At 55.3% G+C, this 17,799-nt stretch overlaps 6 protein-coding genes across 6 annotated transcripts; 3 read left to right on the top strand and 3 right to left on the bottom strand.

Moving 5' to 3' along the window:
• Positions 1 to 1,128: 1,128 nt before the first annotated feature.
• PLICBS_000134 (putative NRPS-like protein biosynthetic cluster) lies at positions 1,129 to 4,223 on the bottom strand (the record flags this gene model as incomplete). The annotated part of the gene is made up of 2 exons (XM_065599532.1): positions 1,129 to 2,151; positions 2,205 to 4,223. 2 exons carry the CDS (start codon positions 4,221 to 4,223, stop codon positions 1,129 to 1,131), a joined length of 3,042 nt encoding a protein of 1,013 aa, XP_065455604.1.
• A 2,475-nt stretch (positions 4,224 to 6,698) lies between these two features.
• PLICBS_000135 (uncharacterized protein) lies at positions 6,699 to 7,299 on the bottom strand (the record flags this gene model as incomplete). Its single annotated transcript, XM_018327356.2, has 2 exons — positions 6,699 to 7,137; positions 7,203 to 7,299. Coding segments are annotated over 2 exons (536 nt in total), but the record flags the coding sequence as incomplete, so codon positions are not given.
• Positions 7,300 to 8,427: 1,128 nt separating this feature from the next.
• On the bottom strand, positions 8,428 to 8,878 carry PLICBS_000136 (uncharacterized protein; the record flags this gene model as incomplete). Its single annotated transcript, XM_065599533.1, has 2 exons — positions 8,428 to 8,447; positions 8,503 to 8,878. The coding sequence occupies 2 exons, from the start codon at positions 8,876 to 8,878 to the stop codon at positions 8,428 to 8,430; spliced, it is 396 nt and encodes a 131-aa protein (XP_065455605.1).
• A 306-nt stretch (positions 8,879 to 9,184) lies between these two features.
• On the top strand, positions 9,185 to 13,775 carry PLICBS_000137 (uncharacterized protein; the record flags this gene model as incomplete). The annotated part of the gene is made up of 6 exons (XM_018327355.2): positions 9,185 to 9,498; positions 9,561 to 9,623; positions 9,670 to 11,034; positions 11,846 to 12,650; positions 12,711 to 12,825; positions 12,910 to 13,775. 6 exons carry the CDS (start codon positions 9,185 to 9,187, stop codon positions 13,773 to 13,775), a joined length of 3,528 nt encoding a protein of 1,175 aa, XP_018174051.2.
• A 973-nt stretch (positions 13,776 to 14,748) lies between these two features.
• On the top strand, positions 14,749 to 15,334 carry PLICBS_000138 (uncharacterized protein; the record flags this gene model as incomplete). Its single annotated transcript, XM_018327354.2, has 2 exons — positions 14,749 to 15,240; positions 15,296 to 15,334. The coding sequence occupies 2 exons, from the start codon at positions 14,749 to 14,751 to the stop codon at positions 15,332 to 15,334; spliced, it is 531 nt and encodes a 176-aa protein (XP_018174050.2).
• A 1,840-nt stretch (positions 15,335 to 17,174) lies between these two features.
• PLICBS_000139 (uncharacterized protein) lies at positions 17,175 to 17,771 on the top strand (the record flags this gene model as incomplete). Its single annotated transcript, XM_018327353.2, has 1 exon — positions 17,175 to 17,771. One exon carries the CDS (start codon positions 17,175 to 17,177, stop codon positions 17,769 to 17,771), a length of 597 nt encoding a protein of 198 aa, XP_018174049.2.
• Positions 17,772 to 17,799: the final 28 nt, after the last annotated feature.

Genomic DNA, 17,799 nt, shown 5'->3' on the forward strand with positions numbered 1-17,799 from the left:
CGTCCAAATGGCCATCATTGTTGTTCACTGTCCGAGGCGCCCTGTCATCCAGCTCCTTTGACGCCAGCCATTGACACTTAAAGTTGAGTTGAGCCGCCGAATACTCGTTTCAGCCTAGGTACGCCGCAAAAGGGACGACAGCGAGGTCAGGGTAGAGATGGGTGGCACCAAGGATCGGAATCTCACGAATGTAGCCGGCTGAATAGCCATCAGCTTACCATTTTGTGGAAAGCACTCGCGTCTCTCCGAGAACATGCTGGCCAGGAATGCTCGGCGCCTGCGTCATGCAACCAACGCCAGCAAAAAGGGCCAACATGCTTCCGCCGCCTGAATGCCGTGGCGCGTGAAGCGTCTATAAAGTCTCGCCACAGTCTGCCCCGTCTTCGTGGCGATCTGGCAGCCTTTTGAACTGCATTTTGTTGCAAACACTCCCGGCTGGCCTCTGACTCGCTCGCGCTTGTAATCGGACGAACCGTCCTTACATATACTACGTGTGGCAACCAGGCGAGCACCCGTCAAGGCAAGGTCTCTGTGTAGGCTGCTGTGAGCTTCGCTGAGACGTAGTACAGAGTACACCGATTCGAACGGGGGCTAAGCTACGGTCGCCATGGAGCCAAATGACAGGAGGTCATTCCAAAGGGACGTGCAGGTGGCACAGGACCATCCCGTGCCGGGAGACCGGCTCGAGCGTGAGAGCCCGCCGACCGGGCCAGCGGATACCGGTGGTAATGCGGGTGGTGTTACAAAGAAAACCACCGCTCCCAAGTTGCGGTCTTTTATAGACCTTTGTTGTTGGTTCTTACTCGGCCAGCGTTGACATTTCGGGATGTAACGTTTGAGTCACACCGTCCTAAAATGTAAGCTCACTCGCGACAATCACTAGAGATATACTCGGTCGGCACACACGTTCGTACAGGCCAACAACGTGCACATCAAAGTTCAAAGCCAGCATCAAAGGCACGCTCCCTTGTCGCTAGCGCAGTGATGGCAAGTAGAAGTCAAAGCAACATTGCACTAACCCGCTGCAAGGTACAACGCGGCGAAATTTTATTATGGCATTCTCTGAGTGTGCACTGTATGTCAGTTTAGGTCCGTTGTCAACATGTCGCGGTAGCCCAACTCCAACCTTCAATCTACCACTAGAAGGAAGTGAAAGTATTTGCGTAGGTCGTTGGCGTCGATTGCTGCCGGTCTCAGGCCTTCATATCCCTCCACTTTCTTCAGTGCGGCAGCTGTGTTGTCATTCTTGAACCGAGCCATACCCTCATATAGCTCCCAACGTGCTCGCTCCCCATACACCCTCTCCTCTAGCATGGGCAGTAAGGGTTTCAACCGCGGATTCGCCCCGGATTGGTCTGCTCGCCGCAGCCGCTCAACCCATTCGGCGTATGGCAAGCCAACCAGGTCGACATGGCATAGCTTTGCGGCAAGACGAAATAGCTCGTTCATGTCAATACTGCTCTGAGCGTCTGGCGTGATATGATATGCTTTGCCGAGGTTGTCATTGCGCAAGGATATGAGCCTCATCGCCGAGGCAACATAGTCGACTGGCAGCAACTCCTTGCGCTGGTCGGGGAGTGAAGGGTATATACCTAGTCGCAGGCAGTCTGCCAGAAGCCGGCTGGCAAAATCGTCCGGGTTGCCGACACCGTCCCCACTGTTGCAGAACACGACGCCGAGGCGATACACCGCAGCAGGGAAGCTACGGCGCATCAGATGTGAGACCACTTCGTCCGAGACCCATTGGCTTTGCCCATACCCCATCTCATATGGGATGGTTGTCTCAAGGTATGGCGTAAGGGGATCGTCCTCACTTAGCTCCTTCACTTGTTCTCTGATGAGCCCCGTCGGACCAAACGCTGCTATGCTGGACGTATAGTGGAGCGGCTTTGACCGTGAGCAGACGGCAAGCCTGAGTATGTTGAGCGTGCCCGAGATGTTGGCGTCCCTGGTGGCAGTATACGGCTCATTGTAGTTGACCTGAGCTGCCACATGATAGATGATGCTTGTCCAAGTGGCTAGCTCGTGGTATTCTGCCTCACTCAAACCCAGCCTGGCCTGGGACAAGTCCCCTGGAACGACCACAACCTTTGACATCAATTCTTCGGAAAGGTTCGGAAGCCGATACTTGTGGAAGTTCTGGCTCAGCTTCTGAACGCAGACCGAGGAGTCTTTGCGCGAACGAGACATCGGACAGCTCGCACTTCGGGAGACTGAATCAGCTCGAAAAGCAAGTACGCGCCGACAAAGCCCGTGGCTCCCGTCAAGAACACCTTGCCCTCACCCGCGGAGAGCCAGTCCACGGGCGGTCCTTTCGGGATTGGAATGTCCCTCCACAGGGTCTCGGCGTCGTTGCGCAATACGTCTTTGATCTTGTCCAAGTCATCAGCGGCGTGTTCGGATTTCTTCCTGTCCAGCAGTGATGCCAGAGCATGCAGCGTCGAATGCTCGTATATCTGGCGGGCTGGAAGCGATGTGTCAAGCTCTGCTCGGATCCCGGCAATCAGCGACGCCACATGCAACGATGTTGCGCCAAGGGTAAAGAAGTCACTTTCCAATCGGATATGCTCCGGAACAGTGAAGAGGCTGCGGCTCCAAAGCACCCTCAATACTTTCTCTGAGGCCGTGAGATCAAGCACCGCTCTCGGTTCGTCATGAACGTCCCGACTCTGCGGGCCATGAAGCATCGCCATCAGCAACTTATGTGCTTCCTTTCTGTCCACCTTCCCGTTCGGTGTCAGAGGCATCTTCTCGAATTGCACCAGCTGAGGCACCATGTAGCTTGGAAGACGGGCTCTTGCCTCCGCGAGCAGAGCATCGTTGCTCGACTCCGGCGAGGCATATGTGATGCAAGCCACGAGCAACGGCGCATTCGAACCTAGCGGCTCCGCTCTCACCGCTGCAACAGTCTTGATCAGGCCTGTTAGGTAGAGCTCGGTCTCGATGACATCTAAGTTGATCCGGTAACCCCTAATTTTGACCTCACGGTCTTTCCGGCCAAGCCAAACCACGTTGTTTGCGTCGTCTGTATATGCAAGATCACCAGTACGGTACAGAGATACCGCGTCTCCGCTGCACGTGAGCCCCGAAACTGGTATAAAGGCCTTCTGCGTTGCTTCAGGGTTGTCGAGATAGCCGCGAGATAAGCCTTGCCCGCCGAGATAGAGCTCGCCTGTGTTCTTGCCAGCCACCATCCGCAGAGATTCATCCAGGACGTATGAAACGGTCTGGTTGATGGGCTTGCCAATTGGCAAGAAGCCTTTGGCCACATCATCTAAAGTGATAACGTGTGCAAGTGCAAGGATACAGCTCTCGGTTGGTCCGTACCCATTGATCAACCGCCCAGGTGGTCCGTTCTCCAGTACGACTTTGCATGAGTTCATGTCTGGAGCCTCCGCGCCCAGAATAAGTGTTTTGCATTCCGAGAAGGCCATCGGACATGCTGCCGCGATGACACGGAACAAGGCGGCTGTGATCAGCAAGTAGGTTACCTGCCTCTCCTTTAAAGTGCGAGCAAAGATATCCGGGCTCAGCGCCTCCTGTCGATCCAATATTACGATCGTTGCGCCGTGGAGGAGAGCAACCCAGGTGTCCACGAGCGAAAGGTCGAAGCAAGTACTGTTGAGATGGCCAATCACCTCCTCGCTGGAGTCGGGCTTGCAGGTCTCATCTCGGACGAGTCTCATGATACCACGAGCGTGAATTTGGACACCCTTAGGCTTTCCAGTTGTGCCAGATGTAAAGAGGATATGAGAACGGAAGTCGGAGGGGAGGGTGCGCGGCAGGCCTGGGACTCCCTTCTCACCATCTGCTGGTTCTCGGCTGACAACGACCGGTATCTTGTGGGCCGACAGGCCGCGGCCGTGGCACGACTCATCCGTGATTAAAAGTCTCGATTTTGCCAGCTGTAGCTGCAGCTCCAGGTCTCGGTCAAGGCGAATTGGGTCCAATGGGACGCAGGTCGCTCCGGCGTACACGACCGCAAGTTGAGCAACAATGTGATGTGCCCCAAAGCTACTCAGGATGCCGACAGGATCTTCGGGCATGATGCCATGCCGCAGGAGCTCCAAAGCCAGAGCTTTGGCCGCAAGGTCCAGTTCGCTATATGAGATCAAGAGCTGCTCGTCAACTATAGCGGTCTTGCTCCCGAGTCGACTTGCATTGCCGGCAACAAATTGGCCAATGTCAGCACCACTGCTCTCCGACAGAAAAGAGTAGTCCATAGCACTGAAACTGAGCAATGATGTATGAATTTGGACTTAATTAAGCGATGGGCGCATCGATGTCTTGCCGACTATGACAGAAGTCCTGCGTGTCCTACGCTGTGTATATAGCCTGCAACTGGCGACGTGACAAGCGCCTCCCAATGCGGGTTAACATGAAATTCAACGCCAGACCTTTGGGGGGTCGGTCGAGATGTCCACCATGGAGACATGTCGGACGAAATAGATCAACATATTGCGTGTTGAGGTTGTCACAGTGGCGTGATCTCCAGTGATCAAAATGCTCATGCCAGTGTGCCAAAGGCCTACGAGACGTGTCCACGTGTCAACACAAAGACAGCTTCTCTCGATTCCAAGCATACAGAAGTCAGTTATGACATTGGATTGCTTCAAACTCTTCGGATACATGCTTACGTGAAAGACTTGGCTCAGCCCCCTATTCCCGCCCTTGTGTCGGGGACCGACGATGATGTGTGCGGTATGCTGTCTCAACCTCGTATCGGGATTGGAGAGTCAACCACTGCCGTGAACCTCTCGGGCCCTTGTTCATGCAGGTGACCTGTCTTCTGCGTCTCGCGTGGGTCACCAGACCGCGAATGATGGTGCATGTATGAGTCGGTCCAGGTTATCCGACGCACCCTCGCGGCAATTGCCGTGCCGCTGTCGTAATAATGACTTGGCGCAGGTATCCTGGGAACATGGATCTGGATCCCATTTACGTGATGAAATATGGGGTACATGCTAGCTAAATATTAGGGGGTAGTGCTATTTGTACAGCCAACTTCTGCTAGTTGTAGAGCCCGCCCTACCGCAGCAGCAACGGCAGGAACGACAGGAACGACAGCAACGACAACAAAGGCAGCAACGGTAGGAATAGTAGCAAAATACTAGCAAAAGGCAGAGCGCCGCTATCGTCCTCTGCCAACACACAAAATCACCGGCGAAGCATTGGGGTCAGGGCTTCGCCGAAAAACCCGTAGGACGGCTCTACAACAGCAAAAGTTGGCTCTCCGAATAACACTATCCATGCTAGGTATACAAGATACTCTGTATAATAGTAGATGAACGAGAGCTTGCGATTTCATCACAAACTGCCGGAGGTTGGGATGATACCGAGGGTGACCTCTATACGACGAGTACAAATCCGATCATCTCCGAGAATCGCTTAAGGACTGCGTGAGGCCTCAATCCCTCTCCAGGACCACGTATGTACCGCATCGCACCCGGCGTGGTCCTTGGAAAGAGACGCTGCCAGCAAGTAGAGATATACATGCATGTGTCGTCAGACCACTGACCGGAACAGGGCCCAACTCTTGTGCTTTTCCTAGGTGGAACGTCCCAGTGGTGCACTGGAACACTTTGTCGTGGCGAGTTGACCGATTATTTGTCCGCATTGTTCAACGCTCTTGAGCGTTAGATTGAGCGATTGAAGACGTTTGGCTTCTCGTTGGTTCAAGCTGGGTTTCCACATGACAGCTGACTGAATCGTAGTATTTCCGCGGGCTGTACGGTTCCTGCCGTTGACGAGCACGTAAGGAGGAGGGTGCCCCGCACCGAACCAGCCACGCCCGTACGACGGACCGCAACTGCGAGTCGTAGGCTCGCGTTCTTGAGGATGTACGGGCAGCAAGGGATAATGGTGGATGTCCCTACTTCCCTTTCAGGGTGGGATGCATGATGCCCGCTCCGGCAGACTTCTTGCGTCACTAGCCTTTACCAAGGACAGCTGCCGAACCAGGCCCCTTGACTCGCGTCGCTGCTCGCCTGCGTTCCGCTCAACCAGACTGGACTCTTGATTGAGGCACGAATCAAATTGAAGCACAACTCACGCCCACCTTGGGCGCATGCCTTGGCCGAATGTTCGTCATCCTGCTTCTGGACCTTGATGTCCGTCCTGCAGCTTACCACCACTCCGGTCTTCACGGAAGCACGGCCAGTCGCAAGGTGCGCTATAATTCACAGATATCTTGCGAGTGATTCCACGCACACCTTTCACTTTCCTGTTTTCTTTGCCACGGGGTATCGTCATAGTAATAAGCAGCGATCCCCATTGCCAGTCACAGTTGATGATGTGGGCGAGCACGCGTTCTCGAGTAGGTACATCCTGCTGCGTTTGAGGAGAGGAGCACCTTCCAAGGACCGACAATGTCGCACACAGCGTGGTTGGTAGCGGGGGCTTTATTGGCTGCTGGCCGCCATGCCATTGACTCGGGCGTTGACTCTCGGATATGTCATATTAGAGCATGACTAGCAGTCATTAGGCACTCTCCTTTACACATCAGCAAGCCCACGTTAGTCGATGCATGCGTCAATTTTGTGGCCGGATCACGTTGCAAAGTCTGGCACCAGGGCACTGTGCCGTCACGATGGGTTACACAAAGGAGTAGCACATCCCCTACGGTGATGCATAACTTATTTGACGGTAATTGGATGCAATAATCTACCGATTTCGAGTCTTCCGGCACATGTAAGCTCTCACAGGCGTGCTCGGACACTGCCCTCCTCAAGCACATAGTAGCGCCTGAAGCTTTCCAGGCAACGAGGATTCGCCACAGTCGAGCTAATTCGTTGTGGAATTTTACCCGTGCTTATTGTTTGCTTGATCAGTGTCTCGACCTTCTTGCCATTCACCGTCACGGGTATTTCCAAAACAGGGATAATGAAGCGCGGCACATGTCGCGCACTCAACCCGGCGCGGATGGCTTCCCGTAGACTTGTTTCCAAAGTGCCATCAAACTGAAAACCCTCCCGCATAATGACGAAAAGGAAGACAGATTCGTCGTTATCAATCCCGTCGCGTCGTCTCCCGACGCACAGAGTCGTGTCGATAATGTCGGTGAATGGATGTGCTTCAGTGATGGAATAGATCTCCGAGGAACCGAAACGGATGCCTTGCGGGTTGAGAACACCGTCACTAAGCAATTAGCATTCATTCACTGACCTTATTGCGCTGTTGGGGTGAGCTATTGCCCGTCTTACCTTCGACCGTGAATCTGGGACCCGCCAGTCACGGGGTTGAAGCTTGCCCAGTCGTGCTGCGCCCAGCAAGGGTAGTCGAATCGCTCAAAGTAGCTTGCTATGTATCGTTTGTTCCCTTCGTCTCCCCACATATAGACTGGCATCGAAGGAAAGGGCTGCCGGCATATCATCTCGCCAGCATGACCGAGATGTTTGACGGACTCGCCGGTCACAGGGTCCGCAACATCGATGTCGTGACCCAGCATCGGCAGCTGCAACTCACCCGGGTATAATGGGCCTGCAGGATCGGTGCCTATCCACGATGTCGCAATGTCGGTGCCTCCAGTGACGCTGGTGAGATGTATCGTGCGAGGAAAGGCCTCATAGAACCAGTGATATTGGGCAGCGGCCAGATGTGAACCCCCAGTCTGGACCATTCGCAGCGCAGGGATGCTGAATTTCTCTCTTGGCACCACGCCACTAGACTCTAGCTGTTGTAGATAGCGTGGGGATACCCCCCAGTAGGCCACTCTGTGCCTTTGCACTATTTCCAGCATGTGCGCGGGTGCAGGGAAGGTTGGCGAGCCATCGTAAAGAACAAGTGTGGTGCCAACCGACAAGTGGCCAACCATGATGTTCCACAGAACCCAAGAGGGGCCCGAATACTGAAAGACGACCTCTCCCGCCTTCAATGAGTTGTGAAGCTTTGAGACTTTCTTGTGTTGCAGTATGACTCCGTGTTGGTGGACTAGACATTTCGGTGGTCCGGATGTTCCACTGGAGTAGAGGATGTAAAGGGGAAAGGAAAAGGGCAACCTCTTGAACTCCAGACCATCAGAGGGGTGCGACAGTGAGCAAAACTTTGACATAGTCGTATACTCATTGCTGGTATTGTCATGGAGTGGGATCAGAACAACCTTCGGTTTGGTTGGCAATCGTGAAAGGATAGAAGAGATCTTGGCCACACTGTCACGTTGACGCCCTTTGTATGTGACATGACTGTCGGCAAACAATACTGACGCTCCAACCAGTTGGAGGCGTGATATGCATCCCTACATGGGCGTTAGTATACTTAGTTCGGGGTTGTTTCTTTCCTGCCTCGGAACACTTACATCAGCACCGAGATCAGAAGCAATCGACGTGTATATTGCGCCCAAGCTTGCAGTAGCAAGAAATATGGCAACCGACCAGACGGACGTGGAAATAAGGGCAGCGACTCGGTGTCCTTCTTTGATGCCACTTCTCTTCAGAGCACTTCGGATGACCCTGACCTGCTCCCGCAGTTCCGCCCACGACCATCGCTCACCCTCAAGGCCTTGACCTTCACGTAATCCGATCAGTGCTGGGGCATTGCCTTGCAGCTGAGGCTGATTCAAGACGTTCTCTGCATAATTGATAACAGATCCTTCAAAGAATGGTGGAATTTTGTCGATGGGTATGGCCGGGTCATATGCTCGCGTTGTCGATGGGGCCAGTTCTGGCACAATGCCGACGTAGGACCATAGGTCGATCCAGAATTCTTGCGGAGAACTAATCGACCACTTTTGTAGCTCTTGTGAGTTCTTCAAGTTGACGTTGAACTTTTCATTGATGTGCTTGCGATACTGATTCATGGGAATGGCCTCTGGGGGTGTGCATGGCTCCCAGATGGGCTTCGGGGCCTCGTAGGACCGGACGGTTGGGACGAGTTCCTCCATTTCCGCCATGCTGTCCGTGCTTCCGGTCCAATTGCATTGGTACAGCCCTATTTTAGATATAGTCTCCCTCATGTGACGTGACAATGGCCGGTCCCGGAGGACAACAGGGTGCAGCAGGGTGGTGCCGAAAATCGCCGGAGGGGGCCCGGCGAATTTCGGCGTTTTAAGTTGGCACACCTTCTCCGGCGAAAACCACAAACTACCATCTGACATATAATTCGATACAGGATATGTCTTATGATGAGTAACGCAAAGCACAGGCAGTCAGGCAGCATCCTACACGTCGAGACTATGGATTCGTCGAGAATGAGACCATCAACTGTTGACACGGGGTATCGGCTGCAACCCACACCCCTGGGAAACCCTGTTACCTCCGACGCATATTTCCAACGCGTGCTACATGGCTACCTGGGTCCAGAGCTCGTCGAAAACATCACCCCTCAGCTGATTAAGTTTGGTGACGAGGTAGTGTCTGACAATGTACTTGCCTGGATCGCCAACTCTGAAAAGGAGGAGCCTTATGTGAAGCAATACGATGTCTGGGGCCGTCGATATCCGTATGATAAGCTCGTGACCTCGGAGGGCTGGAAAAGACTTGGCCAGTGGGGCGCAAGAAATGGGTAAGACCCGAGCAGGAGGTCCTCTCGCCATTCGTAATGCGATGATGCTTACCGCTGTCTAGCGTGGTCTCGTTGGGCTATGAACCAGGGAATGGGCCACTTAGGCGACTGGTGCAACATGCCTTGTACGTGCACTCATCCGCACTGCCAGCGCAATACTGATTCTCGCAGCAACTACATCTTCTCTGCATCCTCGGGGGTACGATCATGCCCAGTCTCCATGACGAGCGGTGCTGCTCGCCTGGTCATGCGTCACTTACCCGGCTTGCCTGACGATCACCCCTTTCACGAGGTCTTTAGGAAGCTCATCGCTCGCGACGATGCCTGGGTCTCCAGTCAATGGATGACGGAACGGCCCGGAGGCAGCGATGTGCGCAACTCTGAGACGGTCGCTGTTTACTCTCCCCTACCAAGCAAGTCAAACAAAATCGGCCGCATCGATGAGGGGGATTACCTTCTCTCCGGCTTCAAGTGGTTCACATCTGCGGCTGATTGTGACATGGCCCTGATCTTGGCCAAGACTGAGTCTGGGGAACTCAGTTTGTTCCTTGCGCCAACAAGAACCACAGCTGTGGGAGAAGACGGAAAGCCGTACGAGAGAACAAACGGGGCCAGAATCCACCGGATGAAGAACAAAATGGGTACCAAGGAGCTTCCGACAGCCGAAATTGAGCTCAAGGATACTCGCGCCTGGATGATTGGCCCAAAGGATAAGGGAATCGCGACCATTGCGCTACTGCTCAACGTCACCAGAACGCACAACTTCATCACCGCCCTGTCTTGCTGGAGGCGAGCCATGCACATCGCCAAAGCGTTTGCCAAAGCGCGCCAAGTCCTGGACCAGCCTCTATGGACATTTCCGATGCACCTGAGGCTCCTGTCTACCATGGAAGTCAAACACCGCGGCGCGATGCAGTTGGCCTTCTTCACGACATCCTTGCTCAGCTTTGCAGATTACGGGTTTCCAGAATTAGGCGCCTTCGCTCATCTTCCTCTCCCCGAGCCCGGGCGGCCGACAGAGATTCTTCTTCGAACCTTGACGGCCACCACCAAGGCCATCATTTGCAAGGTCGGCACGCTGGCCCTGCAAGAGTGCCAGGAAGCCATGGGCGGCGTTGGCTACCTTGACGATCCCGATGATCCCGAGTTCAACATTTCTCGCCTATACCGCGATACCGCCGCCAATATGACGTGGGAAGGGACAACTAATGTGCTGGCCAGCGAGGTCGTCCGACATGTTCTCAATAAGGATCACTGCGACATCATTGCAAATTGGATGCGAAATGCCATTGGCAAAATAGCCGATTCCGCCCTGAAAGGCGCATTGGAGCGATCCTGTTCAAAGTTCTTCGAAGAGCTGGCTCCTCTGAAGGACAACATTGGAGCAGCCCTGGCAGACGGACGGCAGCAAATGTTCACTTTAGGGTGGCTTATTAGTGGTGTCTTGCTTGCGCTAGACGCCCAGCGAGACAGCGAGGAGATTGCTTCTGAAGTTGCGAAACGGTGGGTGCTCCGTGGCGAAGGAGGCTTTGGCGAGTTCGTCTTGCCCGGGGTCATGCACGCAGGTCACAGCGAGACTCACCTTTCAGAAAGGGAGCGGAGAAATTGGGATTGTAGGATTGTATGGGGCGTTGAGTTGCCGCGGGACGCTGCTGCTGGTTTTCGTCCTGCTGTGAGCAAGCCGCGACTGTGAGGAATAGCTGTTGCTCGTGGGCCACGCTGTTGCCAACATTGAAAGGCCGCCCAAAGTGAGGGCTCAATGCCATCATAGCACGCGCGGTTATGTATGCCCTACAAAGTGTATTTCGTACCAAATAGAACACAGCTGCTCCATACAGAGCATCAAACTCAATTGGCACTCTTCATCGGTCGCATCTTGGCAGCGCAGCTTGCTTCATTGGCGGTCCGATGACGGCGCTCCACGGACCGAGTGACCGTTGGTGCTGGAACTACTCGGCCCACGGGCGGCGACTACCCCGCATAGTGCCCCGTGGGGTTGCCCGGCGGCCGTTAACGCGGCATCGCACGTCGCAAGCCTCCGTCGTACGCATTCCGTTTCCAACATGATCGCTGCTGGCGAGCTCGCCGAGAAGAAATGCCCTACCAAGCCAAGGGAAGTAAAGCCTGCTCTATATGTCACAAAAAGAAGGTCAGGATCGCCCACACCCACGTGAGAGACAGCCAGCTCACTTGTTCATCCTGTAGATCAAGTGTGACCTGGCAGGAGATGGCCCGCCTTGCACAAACTGCAAGCTCGGCAATTATGCATGTAGGTCCGTAATCCTGGCCGTTTTTGCAATCAATCATCACTCTAGTATGTACGCAGTCGATCTGACTATGGTGCCAGACCACACCAAAGGAAGCGCAAACGATACACTCTGAGCCCCAGTCCCCCAGCTTGCGACGGCCCTGAGCAACACACACCCAACACGACGGGCACCACTGGTCTCACGGCCATCTCAGACCTCGATACCACTGGGCTCCATCGGATCACAGGTGCCGCTACATCCCCGCATTCACCTATCTCGCAGAACTCGCAGGCCCATAAAGCCTACGAGATACCCACCGTCGACCGGAGCTATGATGGGCGGAGCGAGTATCTTGGAGACCAGGTCCCCTTCACGGAGCCTCTGCATGTGTCGCACACGGGCCTCGACCCAGAGCACGGGCTTCCACACCTTGACGTCCGCTTCCTGGCACTCAGGAAGGCTTTCGATCTCCCGTCTCGAACCATGCGCGAGAGCCTCATTGACGCCTTCATGGAACACTGTCACCCCTGGACGCCGATAGTCGAGAGGCGATGGCTAGAGGAGACTGACCAGCGGCGGCCGTCACTATTGCTCCTTCAAGCCGTGTTTCTCGCTGGAAGCCGAGTTCTGTCCAGTCCGCTCGTGCATACATCATCGCCCGAGTTTTACGAGCGAGCGAGAGCACTCTTCTTTCATGGACATGAGAAGAACACGACGCTTGCCATTGTCGCCGTCTGTCTTTTGCAGTGGTGGAACCCGACCGGTCCCGAAAAGTTCTCGGTCAACACCAGCGGATTTTGGGTACGCATTGGCGTTGAGCTCGCGTACCAGGTGGGACTCCACAAGGAACCGGCCGATGGGCCATTCAAGAGCTTCCGCCGCCGGTTGTGGTGGACGCTGGTTGTAAGCAATTGAAGCCCATCGACGACGGTTCCGACTCAGATCATTGATACATGTGCGCAGGTTCGCGACAGCATCATCTCGGTCGGGACTGGTAGACCACGGACGATCCACCTCGAAGACAGCACGATGAAGCCACCTAGCCTGGAAGACTTTGCTGTGCAGGACATCCAAGCCAGTTTGTTCATTGCATATGCTTCTATCTGCAGGCAAATGGGGGATATAGCTGAGGCTCACAGGCGACAAAGCCTCACTCCCTCAGTCAGACAACGCTTCGAAGATGCCTTGTTTCGGTGGGCCAAGCAACTGCCCCGACAGCTGCAAATTGTCCACCAACACAACGAAGCATGCGCACTCGCGCCATACAACTTTGAAGCGCGCCAACTGGCGGTGCCTTATTTCGTCTCTCTAACCTTGCTCCACCGAACACCGAAGGCGCAGGCGTCTGCTCCAACCATTTGTCTTCTTGCGTCGTCGTACGTTGTGGCGATCATCGAGGAGTTCATCTGCAGGGATCAGTTGCGCTATCTTGGACCGGTCTTTACATTCTACGCCCTTGTCACGGGCCTGAATCAACTTACTGGGTTTCGCTACGAATGCTTGCAGGAGGTGGCAGAGCACGAGTTCAACGTGGTCAAGGTGGCGCTCGAGGAGCTCGGCAAGCGATGGGGCTCGGCTCACGGAGCGCTGCGAGGATTGATCAGAGCCAAGGAGGCAGTTCAACAACAGCCGCGCTATTCCAGACGGCCGCCAATCTTGTCTCCCGACGAGGCTATTTTCTTCACGGACTTTGGGCCTGAGCTTTGCAAGATGTGGGACGTTGGGTTTGCGGGTTCGACGGACCGTGGACACGGATCGGTTATCGCCGCGCGTAAAGACTCGCAGTCGTGGGACTTCGCCACGACGGCTGATGGCATGTCGCTTCAAATGCAGTCGCCAGATCTACTGCAGGGGCCGAAAGCTTCTTCAAGCTCAAGGGATCCTCGCGAAGCAAGTTTGGCGGACGCTTCTGCGTACGGGTACGAAGATTTGACCCAGTTCGAGGATCCCTTGGTGCCGGCGGAAGGGTTCTGGCTGTTTGAGGATCTAGAGTTGCCGGGCATGTTCTCCGACACATTTGTTCCCTGAATGCATGCTACATCACGGCGAAGGCGTTCGCAAGGCGAGCATCGTGGATCCTCTGCAAAGCATCCCCTGTTGCAGGGACGGGGCGTCGGGCACTCGCTGGGCTTACAGGGTTTCGGGTAGCCGTGGCCGAGTCGTGAGAGGCTTCCAATACCCGCGACCGACGCATCCGGAGAACACGCTGTATATGGCAACCGCCAATGTTGCGCCGGCGGGAACTGACTGAGCGTGCGCGGTTCGGCCGACTGGACTACTGCGGCTTGTGCAGCCAGGGTGGTCAACTGACACTCTGCCGCCATCACAGTCGAAACAAAGCTTACCCAGGTGTGCTTGACCCTACTGTCGCTCCCTCCGTTGGACGAAGAATGGTCGCCATTGTTTTGGTCCTGCCGTGCCTGGTGCCGTGAGCGTCAGCGCTAATGTGTGCGCCCTTGCTCTGCCGTGGTTCGCAGACGCACAACACGTTCAAGCCTGAAGATAGACTTTGGGGCTGTTGTTCCAATCGAATGACTGGTTCGTCCGGAATGGATCGTGTGATATTCCGTTCTGTTCGGGGTAGCTTCAGGTAAACGCTCCAACGGTAGGTCGAGCCTGTAGGGTCGGCGAGGCTTGTCAGGAATGGGACGATGGGGAATGGGGACGGGAGCGGCTGTGAACGCTGGATCAACCGGCACTCGATCCCCACATGTAATCTGAGCTTCTCCCCGGAAGCTAGCCATGCGGTGTGGATGGGAGCCCTCACATCAGCCTGTTCAGCCGGCAAACACGGAGCTGACACCTGGTAGCGCCGTGAGCTGAGCACAAGCACCTGTCAAATTGAGCGGAATGTAAATGCAAAGGGTCTGTGAGGCTGGATCGACTAGGGCCGACGAAGAGGGGGAAACATATATTTAACTCGGCCGGCGTTATCGCGATGGGAACCGGGCACGTTCGGTCTAGCAAGCCCCCTGCGAGCAAGCCTACTCATTGCGACACAATGCCTCCCAAATCGCCCACCAAAGCTGCCGCTGCGAGCAGCAGCGGAAGCCGAATGCCCTTACACCTTGTTCGCCACGGCTGCGGCCTCGTTGCCTTTGGCTTGCTCTTTGGGTTCGTCGTGCCGTTTACGCCATACCCGCGACTAGGCCTCACCGCGCACATACAGTTCTCCGTGGAGGGAACCATGGTGCTCGTCGCGGGGCTGCTTCTCCAGTCCGACCCGTTTGCCGGCGCGCGAAGTGCATCCGCCAAGCCCGTTCCCCTAGCGGACAGACTGGGACCATGGCAGCGACGCATCATCTACATCGGCCTCTCGCTGATCTGGGTGACCTTGCTATCGGAGGCGGCAAATGCCTGGTGGGGCACGCAGTGGGTACTGAGGCAAGCCCATGCTGCCGCGGGCTTGAAGGGCGACGGGCCTGCCGCTCGGTGGATGGAACTGGTGGTGGAATATTGCCACAAACCGCCTGCGTTGCTCCTTGCTACGGTTGTAAGTACATCCTGCTGTTCTGGTAACGGCACAAAGGCTCATTGCGTTCTTCTAGTTCCCCACGATTCTATACGCCCTCTTCCAGGAACCGTAGGAGCATAATGTTTTTACTTGTCCCATCGGATCCGCAGTGGACGGGTCGGGGGTCCGTCGCCCGCGCGGGCCGGGCGGGTCGGGCATCGGTTAGGTGGGGCCGTTGCGATAACCCCCGCGTCTACAGTAGGCCCTTTCGGCTTCCGTCAAAGGTGTATAGGCCCAGGCAGAGGACCATGCGTCAAGGCTAGGATCTTACTTGTTCTATTTGTTCAATGAGTCGGCAGCTCGCTACGGGGGCGAGTGTTGTCCCCTTCCAGCTCCATGACCGTATTACCCTTCGCAGCGTCAAGTTTATATCTCGCCGAACTCTCCAACTCTGGTCACGCTTGCTCGGTGGAATCCAGTTCCGACTTGACATGGCCGGTATCGTTGCTGTTATCTTCGAGATGTGGCGTTTTGGGCCTTGACTGTTTGGATCCATGTCGTGGTCTTCCGTATGCCCAGATCGAGCAAATGACCAGGCCCGCCACAACGACGCAAATGCCTATCACAATGCCCGCGACGCCGCCTGCTCCCAGCCACGCCGCTGATGAGTAATTGCCGCCACCTCCGTTCTCGCCTGAGCCGCCCGTGGGGCTAATTGGCTTTGTCCCAATGACGTCGGGCTTGCCATGCATACAGCCGAGTGGTGGCTGGTGGCTGTTTTTTGCTGTGTTGTGCGCCCAACATTGCTGCTAGGTACAGAGCATTGCTGGTGGGCTCGGCGAATGGGCAACATGGAACACGACGTGGAAGCACTCGGTGCGTCCGAACAAAGTTTAGATCCGGCCGATCAGTCCCAGGATCCTCTTGCAGGCCGGGGGTTGGAAAGCTGCGAGTCTCACGACAAGCCTTTCAGTGGACAGTCCCGCCGTGAGCCAAACACACGGGGATTTGTTGGTTGAACCTTGGCACAGCTGACACTGAGCTTCAGCTTTTGCGGTGTTCACGGACGCTGACTCATTGTCGTTTATCGTTTATCGTTTGCCGTTTGCCCACGTTTGTCTTAGTGCTTACATGGAGTGCACCACCGCTGCTGGTCAATACCATTGCTGGCACTGTCATCCTGGCCAGACAGCCCAGACGCAAGAGCTGCCACATCTCCATCATTCCTGATCAGCCGTCATTCTTTCCATGCAAGCTCGTATGCATTTCGAGGAATAGAGCTCGCTAGGCGTACTTCGTACAAGGCATTCAACCATCATTTTGATCTCGTGGCTGCCGATATGCGCAAGTTTCACAAGAAGTCAAAGTTGGGCTGCAAGCAGTGCAAAGCGAGGCGCGTAAAATGCGATGAGACACGTCCGGTGTGTCGCAAATGCTCGCATGCCAGCCTCGAGTGCTCATTTATACTCGAGAAAGCGACAAAATGTCCAGCCGACGACGTTTCTACAGCCCCGACCAGCCGAGCGAACGTGGACGCAGTGCGAGCGACAACCGCAAAGGGCCAGCACACTATCCTGAGCTCATTGCCAGTCACGACGACTCTGGCCACAGCCCTACCTCCACCGCCATATACTTCGCTTGACGAGCGTTTCAGCGCATTGCACCTTCGCCTGCTACGCCATTTCGAGCATGACTTCTATCAACACCAGAGGAAGGTGCACCCAGGGCTGGATGAGTTGTTAGCCCTCTTCGTCGAGACAGCTTGGACTACGCCATACCTCCTGGACGAGCTCCTGGCATACGCGGCGGCGCATAAAAGCACCGTTGACAGAGTTAGCAACGGCTTTTATCTGTACGAAGCCAAGAGGCTACAAACTCGAGCTCTTACGTTGTATAACAGCGAGCGCCCCATCCTGTGCGATGAGACATGCCTACCAATGTTCCTCTTTTCGGGGCTGTTGAGTCACCACACCATGTTTGAGGTGCGCATCGAAGGACTGCATGACCTCCGGTTGGCCGTTGATGCCCTCACGCAATCTATCGAGATCCACCGCGGGCTTCATGCTATAGCTCGGTCGGCGTGGCCTATGTTCTCGGAGCAAGACCAGCAAAGATTCACCCGCAGCTGCCAAAGGGAGATACCGGACGTTAGTGGCGGTCCGCGTTCCCGGGACGAGTGCAATACCCTCCTGGATCATCTGGATCAGGCTCATCTGGAACCGGTATGCAAGTCCATGTGTCGGAGCGCGGTAGAAGACCTCCAGGACAGGTTCGACTCGCTTTCCCTGAGCGATACACATACGACGTGGGCCGCCATCCAAGATTGGCTCGTTGCAGTACCAGTGGGATACGTCGAGCTCCTCAAGCACATGCAACCAGAGGCGCTGGTGGTTCTCGCCCATTTCGCTGTTCTCCTGCACTATGGCGCAGAACATTGGTTCATCGCGGACCTGGGTGCGCGCTTGGTCCAGCTCGTGAACGGCCATCTGGGACCGCATTGGGAAACATGGCTCGAATGGCCAATCCGCGCTACAGCAAACGATCCGAACCCTTATAGGAGCAAATATTAGGCGCTGCATCCACAACACTCTGGCTTTG

The sequence above is a fragment of the Purpureocillium lilacinum genome (assembly GCF_023168085.1).
Source record: "Purpureocillium lilacinum CBS 284.36 DNA, scaffold_1, whole genome shotgun sequence".
NCBI lineage: Eukaryota > Fungi > Ascomycota > Sordariomycetes > Hypocreales > Ophiocordycipitaceae > Purpureocillium > Purpureocillium lilacinum.